Below are 14,438 nucleotides of genomic sequence, written 5' to 3'. Positions count from 1 at the left end.
GCTAGTAGGAAGCAGCCGCATAGCACAGGGAGATGAGCTCGGTGCTTTGTCACCGCCTGGAGGGGTGGGATAGGGAGGGCGGGAGGGAGGGAGACGCAAGAGGGAAGAGATATGGAAACATAAGTATATGTATACCTGATTCACTTAGTTATAAAGCAGAAACTAACACACCATTGTAAAGCAATTATACCTCAATAAAGATGTTAAAAAAATAATCTCTGAAAAAAAATAGGTTATCAACAAGGACCTACTGTATAGCACAGGGAACTCTTCTCAGTATTCTGTAATAACCTATATAGGACAAGAATCTAAAAGAATGGATATATGTATTTGTATAAATGAATCACTTTGCTGTACACCTGAAGTTAACACAACATTGTAAATCAACTATAATCCAATATAAAATTTAAAAATATTTTAATTAAAAAAAAACACTTACTGCATCATGTAAAAAAAACCAAAAAACAATCCTATAGTTGTTTATAGTTTAATTATTTTATTCTTTGTCCTCCCCCACCCCGCAACTTCTATCTTAGCAGGCTTGAAAAAACTAAATCTACTTTACCCCAGAGTAGTGCTTTTATAGGAAATAACCCAATAGTTTACTTCTGTACCTGCCTCATCAGTATCAGCTGGGAATACCCTGTAATCGTGACATTTTATTAACCTCTGCTGTAAAAGCAGGAGAAAGAATACTCATGGTATTTTTCTGTGCAAATGGTGGTTAGAATAAGGGGTGTTGTAGGGGTGTGAGGGGAAAAGAAGAGAGAGTTAATGAAACAGAGTAAAAAAAAAAAAAGAAAAGAAAAAATTGTAGATGATGGAATTATGCTTATAAAAATAGGCAAAACAAAAATAAAGAAATCAAAATTCCCTTACATTATTCCCCCTCGCTTTGTCCTTATTAGCCTATACATATAAATGTACAAACCGTCACATATTAATACATACATTAATGTAATATGATATACTGGTGTAGTTCCTTTTATACCTCTTGCTACACCCATATAAGCCTCTATACAAACACAAAATGTCATAGAGATGTATTATATATTATACGTACTATATATGATTATATATGATATACAAATATATATCATTCTATATTATCCATACTAAGTTATACATACAAACAATTTTATTTAAATTGTATACGTATTTTAAATTTTATTTAAATTGTAAACCTATTAAATTAATAGGTTACAAACATATTGTTCTATAATTTGACTTCCTTCACTCACACGATTTTTTATGGACATTTTTTAACGCTAGCACCCACAAAATAATGTCATTCTTTTTTTAAACACAAGCTGCATAGTATGAATGTACTACAATTTAATCAATTCATTCCCAACGAGGCATGAGGACAAAATGCTCCAATAAGCATTGCTGCACATTTTCTGGTTATTTTTTTGTAGGTAAAGTTCTAGAAGTGCTCGGTCAGAGGGTAATGCGCACAAAATTGTGACAAGTATGAAAGCATAACCAGAACAGCCAGGACGTGGAGATTCCTGAGGCGGGTTAGGGAGAACAGAGGAGGACATGCAACTGCCTCCAGGCTACCTGGATTCCACGATTAGGTGAAAGGTAATGTCATCAGACAGCAAAAAGAAGTTAATGACCAAGGGCAGAGCTGGGGGAGCTGGAGAGCCCTTATGTGGTGAGGAAACACGAAAATCAAGAACGAACCCCAGGAAACACCAGCACCAGGAGCCAGAGGAGAAAGGAGCAGGCAGAGGGGTAAGAGGTTGAACTGGGGTCAAGTGTCACAGAAGCCAAAAAAGGAAAGGGCTTCAAGGAGAGAGACCCACAGTGGATACAGTGGCATCAGCGAAGAGTAAAGAAAGTGCTCATGAGATCTGTGCGCGGTGGGGGGGGGGGGGGGGGATCATCAAATCACTTAGGTAAGAAAAGTTCTAATGACAAAGGTAGGAAACAGAAGTTACAATGAAGTAGGCTGAGAAAAAAAAGGGAATCAATAACATTAAGAACACCTGCCCTGCGACTTCCCTGGTGGTGCAGTGGTTAATACTCCACGCTCCCAATGCAGGGGGCCCAGGTTCAATACCTGGTCCGGGAACTAGATCCCCCATGCATGCCACAACTAAGAGTCCCTTGAGCCACAACTAAGGAGCCCACCTGCCGCAACTAAGACCTGACGCAACCAAGACCTGACGCAACCAATTAAATAAATAAATATTTTTTAAAAAATGAAGAAGAAGAAGAAGAAGAACACCTGCCCTTTCAAGAAGCTTAGCTGTGAAGGAAAGGAGAGGGAGCGGGGAGGCAGAGAGCTGAAGCCCAGGAGGAGTTGGGATGTGCCTGCTGTCTGCAGGGACTGACCTGAGCGCAGATATACACCGAGAGGCAAGGGCGGGGGAGAAAGGCGGAGGAGCTCAGGCAAGAGGGCAGGAGGGAAAGAGTGCTTAGATGGGGGTCAGGACACAGACAAAAATGCAGCGAGTTCAGACATCCGATCGCAAGTTCACAGCATCCAATTCTGAGTTCACAGCATCCAAACCCAAATTCACAGCATCCGGTTCCGTACTTGCTCACAGGGTTAAATGCACAGCTGACTGAGAACGAGGTGGGGAGCTAGAGCCGTGCTCTGCAAACTGTGTTCACAGGCGCCACCTGGGCATCCTGCTACGGGCACATTCTGACTCAACGACTGAACCGCTCACATGCCAGCAGGGGACGCAGAAGCCGGGAGGAGGACCACACTCTGAGTCACAAGGACCCACAGGGACCGAGAGTACGGCGCCGCTCTGCACCGACCACAGCCAAACGGGAAGCCCCACCCGCTTGAAAAAGTTGGGCCTTGCCAAGGAATCATCTTTGGCAGAGAAGGAAATAAAAGTTTCTGGTTGTTTGCCTGAGCATTTGTTTCTGCCCCGGAATAGCTGGTTGAGCTTCTCACCAGCTGCCAGGTAGCCAGACTGGTTTCCAGCTGGGGCTGCTCCAGAGGATGAGGGCCTGAGGGGCAGCTCCCCTGCTCAGAGGATCCGGGCTTCACTCCACCTCGTCCTTTACACCTTAGAGTTGCAAGAGGAGAACTCTGAAGTCCCCTGCAGGTGCGTTACTGCTACAACCAGGGACCTGAGGGGTAAATGTCTTCCCCTCTTACTGCAAAGGACAGACGTGGTCAGTGAGGAGATGCAGGAGTAGAGTTAATGTCTGGCCACCAGCAAAAAGCCTGACAACTTGTGGACTTCATACAAAAAGTCTTCATTTGAAATTGTATTGACGGAATGTCCTTGGGCTCCCCTGGTGGTGCAGTGGTTAAGAATCCACCTGCCAAATGCAGGGGACACGGGTTTGAGCCCTGGTCCGGGAAGATCCCACATGCCACGGAGCAACTAAGCCCATGTGCCAGAAGTACTGAGCCTGCGCTCTAGAGCCCGAGCGCCACAACTACTGAAGCCCGTGCTCCGCAACAAGAGAAGCCACCACAATGAGAAGCCCGCACACCGCAACGAAGAGTAGCCCCCGCTCTCCGTAACTAGAGAAAGCCTGCGTGAAGCAATGAAGACCCAATGCAGCCAAAAAAAAAAAAAAAAAAAGTCCTTAAGGCTGATATTAAAACCATTATCACATTCTATTACTTGAGACTTAGAAATTTTCATTTTTTTGAGACAAATCAACTTATTAGTATTTCCTCCAAAATACCCTGAGTTTCACTAGAGTAGTTTTATAGACTTTTAAAAAAAATATTCATTTATTTATTTGGCCGTGCCGGGTCTTAGTTGCGGCATGTGGGATCTTCGTTGCCACGTGTGGGATCTTCGCTGCGGCATGCAGGATCTTTTGGTTGCGGCATGCGTGTGGGATCTAGTTCCCTGACCAGGGATCGAACCCAGGCCCCCTGCATTGGGACCGTGGAGTCTTAACCACTGGACCACCAGGGAAGTCCCTAGAGTAATTTTAAACAAAATAATTCATGCCCTAGATCAGAGGTCAACAAACTTTTCCTTAAAGGTCCAAGCAAGTATTTTCAGCTTTGTGGGCCCCCTCTGTTACAGCCACTCAGCTCTGCTGCTGTAGAGCCCTGAGAAGCCGCGGACAATACAGAAACAAATGGGCATAGCTATGTCCTAATAAAAAGGCATTTACAAAATCAGGGGGTCAGCCAGTCCTGCTCTAAATCAAACTGTGAATCACAACTAGATTTAATTCCAGTAGTTAAGGAAAATACCTAATAAAATCTGAAGTTTAATATAGTATGGAACTGCCTACCACTTTTTTTAAACATCGTTTTCTAAAATCAGTGATCAGAATAAAACTGCAAAACTAAAATATTCTCTGAACTACAAACCATACAGAATGTTTCTAATTTACATAAAATGGAGAAACAGCGCCTAAAAAAGGCACTATTCAGTTTAGAAAGGGTAATTCAAGCCCTCAGAATCTTGGTGAACAGTGTAGGCTCCGAAGCCAGCCAGACCTGGGTCCAAATTCTGGCCCCAGCCGTGGGGTTAGGGCCTCAAATTTCCTTGACGTTAATAGTATCCACCTATTTGGCTGCTGTGCCAGGCACAGAGTACGCCCCAAATAAGTGCTGGCTGAACAGTGAACCCCAATTTCCCAAGTCTCGTCAGTAGCAGTTTTTTAGTCAATGGCTGAACATATTCATCTAGTCAGCAGAAGAATTTTAGGATTTTTTAAAAATCTGATTTTTCTCTTATACCTTCTATAGGTGCCTCGGGCAGAAATGCTGAGGTGCAAAACTTGGCAGGTGCGAGACAGGGAGGAAATACAAGGAGAAGGTGCAATATGCAATGGGAATCAGAGGAAAGAGTTGTTTTGTAGAATTCTGTTTAGATGAAACTGCTGCTACAAATCTCACCCCTGTCAAAGCATAACCGGGGGACTGGAAGGGTCAGAAAACTAGGGGCAGCAGTGATCTCCGGGAAGGGAGACCTTATGTTTTCATCTCCTTCTGCAGTATTTCAGTCTTCACTAAGAAACAACCTAAGGATCTCGGGTGTCTACGCACCAGATGGTAGTAGCCACTCACACCCCAGCGTGACAATCAGAAATGTCTCCACACATTGCCAAGTGTCCCCCAGGGGAGGGGGAAGCCAGATCACCTCCATTTGAGAAGCCTTACTCCAGGGCCTGGCAAGTAGAGTTCTAGGCTCTAAGAAAAAGTTCTTTTGAACCAAGTCATGGATTACACCCTCCAGAGTTGGAGATTTGACTAGAACAAGCATGTTGTTTTACAGGATGGGTTTGGGCATCTGAAATGGGATCTGCATTAGAAAATTTAGAAATAGTTGCAGCTTGATGGTTTTCCTTTGCTGAATCCCCCACAATGGTTTCTCAACTGAGGTCCCTGCCATAGTGGAAAGTACTGGACCGGGTGTCGGGAGTGTGGCCTGGGGTCCTGGATCCATTCAGTCAGATGCTGCGTCAGCAGCCACAGCCTTGGCTTCACACGCCTCAGCCGTGAGACAAGAAGCCTGGTTGGCCTCTAACTTCATCTTCCAGCTCAAAAAATAGGATTCTCCTGGGAGCTCCATCCTAAGGCCTGGCTTCTTTTATCCCCTCTGACCAGGGTACCGGGCAGCTCCCAACACTCGGCGCTCTGTGCCTATTCTTCCAAATAAAGGACACCAACCCGTCAAACACCAATGCTGTACCGTAACACTGTGAGCTGTTAAGATCATCTAATATCCAAATACGAAATGTTTAAATAGTGATATTATTAAATGAAAGCCCACCTCTTCCATGTACTGGTGTATTATAGCTTTTACAGCGGGCATGTTGGTGGCATCCATCATCAGGGTGACTGCTTGCCCTTTTCGTATCTTCACCACCCCTTTGAATACCTGTTGATTATTATAACAGGCGGCCAAAGTGGCAATGGCCATGACCTACAGATAAGGAGAGAGAGAGGAAACACTAATTCATCTCATTTCATGAAAAGAAGTGAGAAACTGCACGGTAAGCAATCATCATGAGAAGGGAAGAGAACCTTCGGTAGAAAGTGCCGAAGGGCTAAGATGCAACTAACCAAGAGAAAAGACCCATAAAGAAAGCATGTCAAGACCTCTCCCTTTCCCATGTTTCCCCTTCTCAGCAAAACACAGAATCAAGTGCCCTTTGCAGTCTTGAGTAATTCTATAGTTTAGTCACGATATTTCCTTTTTATTTGGAAAAAACAAACACAAGCCAATGTAACATTTTCCATGCTGGGGCAATAGGTTATTAGGTCTGAAAAACAGATATTCCAAAATAATATCTGGAAATATCCAAAATAATATCTATTTTGTTTTTTCTCCCCATTTTTCCTACAATGAACATAATCATTATACATTAAAAAAAAAAGTAGCATGGGGGTGGCAGGGGACAAAAGAAAGGGGGCCGTGTAGTTTCCCATGCTCAAAGGTAAATTATTTCTAGGATAGATGGAAACATAAGTCTGGCATAAAGAGTTTAGTTCCATCAACTGGTCAGATTGGTCATTAGAACAAGACGAAACCATGCTTCCAAATCAGTTAAATCTTATAACTTTCTTCATTTTATTTGAGTTAAAAACGGAAATAACTGGTAAAGGCATTTAAAAAGTATAAGCTCCTAGGTCCACAGGACCAGGTTCTGTTATCCCAAGATCTGGGAAAGGAGAGCCAAAATTAGGTGCTTAAATAAGACTTTTTAGTAACAGCTTCACCTGTGTTTCACCCAGCACTCCTCATAAATCTGACTCAAAGCCCTAGATTTAATTGTGAGGATAAACATCAAACTAGCTCGTTTAGAAAAAAGGGTTCTAGAAGGTTCTGGAAAGAAGCAGGCTTAACCTCAAGGCTGACCTGAGTGTGATGGCCATGGGGCAGAGGGGAGGTGTTGTGAACGTGCCTGCCCCTGGCAGAAGAAAATACACTAGAGTCATTTTTTTGAGGAACCACATTCCGGAATACGCAGACCAAAACAGTACACGCATTCCAGGCATGCCCTTCCCAGCACACCACCCCGACCCCTCGGCCTCCCTGATCCACACCTGTGGAATAGCACAGAAGTTGAATATGCTCTGGTTTCTGAGTCGTGAAAGGTAAGTGATGACGTCAGGGATGTGGTGCAGCGTGCTAGCTATGAGCTCATTCAGGCACTGCACGGCCAAGTCCATGTTCTCTGGCTTGGCAAAGTCACCCAGCTTGTTCACATACTTGCTCCAAGCCTAGGCAGATAAGATCGAAAGACGAGTCAGCACATGCACAGGGGAACAGTGTACAAGTCACATGAAAGGATCTTTGTGTATAAGAACTATGATATACAAAGCCTTTCTTAGCTGCTGCCTCATCTTTCACCAAGACCAAGTCCGTTTTAACCTCTATGCAATGTCTATTATGACTACAATCAAGATCTAGTCATAATCAAGAGTCAGTTAAGTATTTGGGAAAGTGTCCCTTTGGGACAATTAGTGCAGCATGTACTAAGCAATACTTTGATGACCTCAGGCCAAAGAGGCCTCCTGTTATGTGCAAGGCATGGGTCTGTTCCTGAAAAGATAACCAGCTTTAACAAAATCAGCTACAACAGCACTACAAGCTGAACACTAAACATTCTCAAGATGGCCAAGGCGTCAAAATAATTAATGATTAACATTACATTCCCAGTTCTGATAAGAACACTGCTGAACAAGCGTATCTGGGGAAATGAGCTGAGTCTCTACTGTAAGAACATTACCTCCTTGACCTTAGTGACCTGAAAATGAAATAACAGCCTCAACTCCAACAACAGAATTGGTTTGATGATCTTTAATAGTATTTAGAGGATTCTCTGAAGCTAGCAAATAACTTACTTTTATCCTTGGGTATTCTTAAGCTTCCTAAAGAATAACGCTTATTGTAACTTTATACACTCCCCCAAATAAATGACTAGGCCTAAAAGGACTAAGAGATTCTATGGTAAGTCACGTTTGCTATCCATTCTTAATTTGCACCTAAACCCACTCAGATTGCTGGTACTAGACTGTCCTGCAGAACCTGGAGAAAAACGCTAATGGGCGCCTACATATCCATCCACCAGCTTCAACAGTTACTGACACTTGGCCAATCTTGTTCCAGCTATATGGCCCCAGCCCCCAAATTATTCTAAATTAAAGCCCTAAGATATCATTTTATCCACAAATACTTCATTATGAATATCTAAAAGACTAGGAACCTTTCTTGTACATATATCTTATCACAACTAAAAGTTAACGATAAATATTTAATACAAATTATCCAATTAGCAGTTGTATTATCCCACTAATTTTTTTTCCACTTGGTTTCTTCCAGTAAGTACCTAAACAAGATTCATATGTTGCATCTGGTTGATGTCACATAGGTCTCGCTGCTCAGTTTTTATTTCACCCCTCAAGGTGGGCCCAATCCTGGAAGAGACTCCTGACTGGTCTGTGTCCACATCCAGTTCAAGGGGGCCAATGCACTCCAGCTCCTCCAGGCTCCCCCTTGGCCCCCGTGGACTCACCCACAGCCAGAGAAGGAACACCCATTCCTGTTTCACCTGCTCTTCTCAAATGGGTCCATCCCACTGTCCACTCCCGCTCTCGGGTCTGAGACACCTGTAGCACCTTGGCTTTGTCCTGCACAGGTTTTGCAGGTTTTGTTTTTGGAGCTGCTGTTTTGTCTGCACCCATCTGTGTTTTGGAGTTCCTGGGGGTGCTTTGTCACTTGTGCTTCTGGACATGCTATCCATTGTTTTGGATACATCTGTTTCAGTTTTTTGGTTGAGTTTTTGTCACTTTTTTTTTGGGGGGGGGTGAGAATCTGGGAAAATCCAAACACTATGATGCTACCATCATCACAGTTTTGCAAAATCCAAAATTCCAGCTAATAAATGCAGAAAGGATGACAGAATTAAGATAGCACCATTTAGCATCTCCATTGATAATGGATCTAGGCAGTGACCACCAAGGAGGAGAAAAAGAACCCATAACGTATACGGAAAAGAATTAGATTTTCAACAGCCAGTCCTAAAGAGGGAGAACATGGAGTAACACGTTTAAGAAACTCGAAAATGTGAGATAAAAACTTTACATCCAGAAAAAGTGACCTTGAAGTATAAAGGACAAACTATTACCAACATGTATAAACACAGGGAAGTATCGTTCTTTTTTTTCTTCAAAATTCATAAATATTAATGGACTTCCCTGGTGGTGCAGTGGTTAAGAATCCACCTGCCAATGCAGGGGACATGGGTTCAAGCCCTGGTCCGAGAAGATCCCACATGCCACGGAGCAACTAAGCCCGTGCGCCACAACTACTGAGCCTGCGCTCTAGACCCCGTGAGCCACAACTTTCTCTAGTTGCAATGAGTAGAGGCTACTCTTCATTATGGTGTGTGGGCTTCTCATTGCGGTGGCTTCTCTTGTTGTGGAGCACAGGCTTTAGGCACACAGGCTTCAGTAGTTGTGGCACGTGGGCTCTAGAGCACAGGCTCAGTAGTTGTGGTGCACGGGCTTAGTTGCCCCGCGGCATGTGGGATCTTCCCGGACCAGGGCTCAAACCCGTGTCTCCTGCGTTGGCAGGTGGATTCTTAACCACTGCGTCACCAGGGAAGTCCAGTCTTAATGGCTATCTGATCTGACAATTTAGATATAAATACAATATAAAAATAGGGAATTAGCTAGCATATGCGAAAACATATTTTCAACTGTGCTCAGTAGTCACACTTGGTAGCAGTAGCACTAGAGTCACTATTCAGAGACTGCGGTAATGTGTAATTACATCTGTAATGTGGGAAAAAAGCAAGTGAGTCATTATGGGATATACTAATTCTATCATCTCCTATTTTCCTTGAGAAATACGACTGTGGATGAGGAAGAGGTAGAGATGTAATACAGAGGAGACTAGGTAACAGTCCTGAGTTTGAATTGGAAATATCAATATAAACTACAAGGTAAAAATTTTAGATTTAAAACTAAATATACACGACGACTACTCCAAGAGCAATGACCACCCCGAGTGCCCAAGTGTGGTCTGGAGGCCCCATTTCCCATTAACAGAAAGCTTAGGCTTCCTGAAGAGCTGGGTGAGTCCAAATCCCAGTCAAAAAATGTACAAAATGAGCTTGGAACATCTTGACATACCACCAAATGGCACGGCAGCTATCAAAGACTATTAGGGTCCCATCAAGGGGACTGAGGAGCCACTTGAACCTCTTTCTACAATACAACTCTTAGTGGATGGAGCTAGAATTTTCTAAGAGAAACGATATCATGAGTTCATACCGATATTTCCAATCCAGTTTAGGATCACTGGAGTTTTTGCTTAACTTCAGTGTTTTCTATCTTTGCAACTTTTATTTTAGACTGAAAATCTTGCTTCCTAATGATACGAACAAAATTACCTATTTTCTTTAAGCTGTAAAGTTTCTATAATAGTTTCAATATTATTATTCACAATATAATTACTGAAAACTTTATTCCTTTCTGGTTTATCCTTCCTTTGGAACTACACATACTGTTACGCACCTTGCTTTTTTCACTTAGTAATATAACCTGGAGCTCACTCCACAGGAGGATCGCTCTTTTGGTGCTCCACTGCGTGGATAGACCATAGTTCATTCCCTCCGTCCCGTACGGACGGACATCTGAGTCGTTTATAAACGTAACTATTACAAACAGTGGCTGCGGTCAGTAACCTCCCACAGCCGTCACTGGCCAAGCTTGCGCTCACCACCCGCACGGGAGCACCCATTTCCCCAGCATGGCTTACGGCTTATCAAACTTCCGACACTTTGCCAATCTGATGCAGGAAATAGTATCTCACGACTGTTTTTTGTGGTCGTTAAGCTGCTTGAACTGACGTTTACTAAGCACTCTGCGCTAGAAGTTTTTCTCATTTTATTCGCACCACTGCCTGGTGGTATAAACTATTCTATTTTACAGAAGAGTGGGCAGTGAGGCACCTGCAGGGATGCAGAGCCTCGTCTGAAAGGCAGTGTGGTTTCCTGGACAGGCACCGGGCTGAGATCCAGGAGACAGAAGCTCCCCTTCTGGGAGTCCTGAGACAAGCCCCTTCCCTTCTCTGAGCCTTGGTGTCAAAGGAGGGTCGTCAAGAGCTGTTTCTCGACCTCGCTGCACACCACAGTCACCTGGGAGGCTTGAAAACCTATGATGTCTGAGGTCAGGGGAGGTTTAATGTGAATTTCACCTATCAGGAGTAAGGTTGATCACTTCCCAGATATTTAAGGATCATTTCCATCTTTCTTTCTGTGAACTACCTGTTCTTATCCCTTTACCCATTTTTTCTGTGCAGTTGGTCTTTTACTTAACTTTTGGCAGTTCTTTTAATATTAGGAATATTAACTCTTTATCTGCAGTATAAATTCCAAATATCTTTTCCACCTTCTCACCTGCCTTTTTTCACCTTAAAAGCACTTGGTTCTAGGAAACCGTTTTTTTTATCTTTTTAAAAAAATAATAAATAAATTTATTTATTTTTGGCTGCGTTGGGTCTTCATTGCTGTGCGTGGGCTTTCTCTAGTTGAAGAGAGCGGGGGCTACTCTTGGTTGTGGTGCGTGGGCTTCTCATTGCGGTGGCTTCTCTCGTTGAGGAGCACAGGCTCTAGAGCGCAGGCTCAGTAGTTGTAGCGCACGGGCTTAGTTGCTCCGCGGCATGTGGGATCTTCCCGGACCAGGGCTCAAACCCGTGTCCCCTGCACTGGCAGGCGGATTCTTAACCACTGCGCCACCTGGGAAGTCCCTAGGATACCATTTGATGGATTAAAACAAAAGGTAAATGCTGGAGTAAAACCAGGAGATAGTCATAAGATTTCCTAGCTTTCCTTCTGAATAAAATCAATGTCAAAGCCCTTCCTTTCCCTGTCCATTTTAAATTAAGTCAAAGATCCACTCTTGTCTCTGATAATGAACATCTGTAGTGGGTGCCCATCTGGTGCCCCTTCTTGCCACCGAGTCCTTCTTTCTCGGAGGAAATCCATTCTACATGTGTGGGCAGACATACTCCAGGTCTAGACTGAGTGCTCAACGCTCTGGCTACTAACTGATTAAAGGATGGGCATAGGAACCAAGCCTATGAGTGAGTCATGGGACGTTATACCCACCACTGGACAAAGCCTGTCCAAGAGGTAGAAAGGGGACAAAGTCTTATTACACAGTCTGAATCCCTGGATGCAGCCCGTCCCCCTGAAGCAAACTAAATCCTAACCTAGTCTACACCGTCTCCTATGCTGTCTAAGGGAGCTTGATTTGTGTTTCTGTCACTTGCAACCAAAAGGGTTTAATGTTTTGTTGTCAGAGAGCATTCAAAATTATTTCTCCCCAAATCCCCTGAACCTATTACCTCTTGAGGCCAAAACTCTCTTCCTTCTCGCTGGTCTTCCAGATAATCACGGATGATGTTTGTTTTCTGCAGAAACAGGCCCATAGAGTTGGCAAGCTCTGTGTCTTCACCAATTAAGGGATCTTCTAACTCTGAGGCCGAGAACAGACGAGAAAGGCCAATTCCCACCAGCCCAGCAACATAGTGACAGTACTGTAAAAGATGATTTTTCAAGTACTTTAATAATGAAACTTTTACTAAAACAGAAATGCTACAGATTAGCTATAAAAACCAGGTTCCAAAAAGAACGTAAAAGATCTCATTTTGCTTAAAACAACCACATTATACACCATGTACATGTAAAGAGCAAAAAACATTCCAAGAAGGATGTGCACAAAAGACTTAACAAAAGTGATCTCTGGCTCATGTGATGTTTCTATTTTTTTTATTTTATTTTTTACTGTATTTTCTATATCTGTACAATGCACATGCACTGCTTCTAGAATAAAAGGTTATTGAAAAAATAAACTAGTACAGTAAACTTTTTGATATCCCAAATTGGGAGTGAAGGCCTTGAGGGAATAAGGAATATTCTAACAGAAACTAGAATACCAAGCAGAATTTAATCTTGAAGACATTTTAAGATCTTGCAGTGTCTCAAAATCCTCATTAAGTAAAAGAACGTAGTGGTACTACTTTGTTTTTTTACATAACAAGGATGTGTTTTATTTATTTTTTAAATATACTTTCCTAAGTTTTTCACTCATTTTTTTAAAGTTTTTTAAATTTATTTATTTAGGCTGTGCTGGGTCTTAGTTGCGACACTCGGGATCTTCAGTTGTGGCATGTAAGATCTTTGGTTGAGGCATGCAGATTTCTTAGTTGCGGCATGCATGTGGGATCTAGCTCCTTACCAGAGTTCGAACCCAGGTCCCTTACAGTGGGAGCGCGGAGTCTTACCCACTGGACCACCAGGGAAGTCCTCAATGATGTGTTTTAAGCATGCTGCATATTCGGTCCTCACAAACATCTTCTGGGGCACATTCACTAATTATCACCATTGTGCAGATGTAGAAACTGAGGCACAGAGACGTCACTTCACTTGCACAAGATCACTCATCTGGCGCGTCAGAGGCCAGGGGTTCTCAGCCAAGCCATACGGCTTCAGAGGCAGGTTGAACAACTTTGCTAAAACTCTGCCTTTCTCTCAAATGAAGTCTGAGTAAATGTAAATCTTAATTGTCAGAGAAGTTTCTTTCTATACAAGTGGTTTGTCAAAGCTGTCCTCCCCGGAGAAGAGTATTCCAAGACAACTCAATGGAATACTCTTTGTTTTTAAATTGAAATATAGTTGATTTACAATATTGTATTACTTAAAGCAATACGTTTATAAAATGAATGTCCACTAGACAACTTAAGAAGTGAAGAGGAGTTAATGAAGGTACCCTCTGCAGCAGAGTTAGGGGAAGACCAGAGTAGAGAGTGTCTCTGGTTTAAAGTAATACAGGGCTTCCCTGGTGGTGCAGTGGTTAAGAATCTGCCTTCCAATGCAGGGGACAAGCGTTCGAGCCCTGGTCTGGGAAGATCCACACGCCACGGAGCAACTAAGCCCATGCGCCACAACCACTGAGCCCGTGTGCTATGGCTACTGAAGCCCGCATGCCTAGAGCCCGTGCTCTGCAACAAGAGAAGCCACCGCAATGAGAAGCCCGCGCACCACAATGAAGAGTAGCCCCCGCTCGCCGCAACTAGAGAAAGCCCGTGCGCAGCAACGATGACCCAACGCAGCCAAAAATTAAGTAACTAATTAATTTTTTTTAAAAAAGAAAGTAATACAAAGTCACAGACTAATCAAGGGGTACGATGAAATGGTAGAAAAAGCACTTGAAATATGTTCCAGGAGAGGAAGGATCTGGAAAGAGTAAAGATATGCTGAAATCAGAGAGAAAGCAGCTGTGGACAACTACAAGAAATTTTTAAAAGACTTATTAGAAATTAATAAAAAACATTACATATTACATTACAACATCCATATTGCTGTCCAAGGAAAAGTATATTTTAAGATAACAGTTCTTTGGGTAGAAATACTCCTAGAATGGAGGTATTCATTTTCCTCTCAAGTTGAAGGAAAAGAAAAATATTTACAAG

General features: G+C 43.0%; 1 protein-coding gene across 3 annotated transcripts in view; it reads right to left on the bottom strand.

Moving 5' to 3' along the window:
* FDFT1 (farnesyl-diphosphate farnesyltransferase 1) overlaps positions 1-14,438 on the bottom strand; it is a 39,020-nt gene that overhangs the window by 5,823 nt on the left and 18,759 nt on the right. For all 3 annotated transcript variants that reach the window (XM_082656578.1, XM_082656577.1, XM_082656579.1), the window contains 3 exons: positions 12,312-12,503; positions 7,001-7,177; positions 5,724-5,876 (listed from right to left, as the gene is read on the bottom strand). In XM_082656578.1, coding sequence (XP_082512704.1) covers positions 5,724-5,876; positions 7,001-7,177; positions 12,312-12,503 — 522 coding nt within the window. The remainder of the gene's footprint in view (positions 1-5,723; positions 5,877-7,000; positions 7,178-12,311; positions 12,504-14,438) is intronic.

The sequence above is a fragment of the Grampus griseus genome (assembly GCF_964374135.1).
Source record: "Grampus griseus genome assembly, chromosome: 6".
Lineage (NCBI taxonomy): Eukaryota > Metazoa > Chordata > Mammalia > Artiodactyla > Delphinidae > Grampus > Grampus griseus.
Note: the sequence above shows the minus strand (reverse complement) of the source record. Positions and strands in the feature narration are given on the sequence as shown.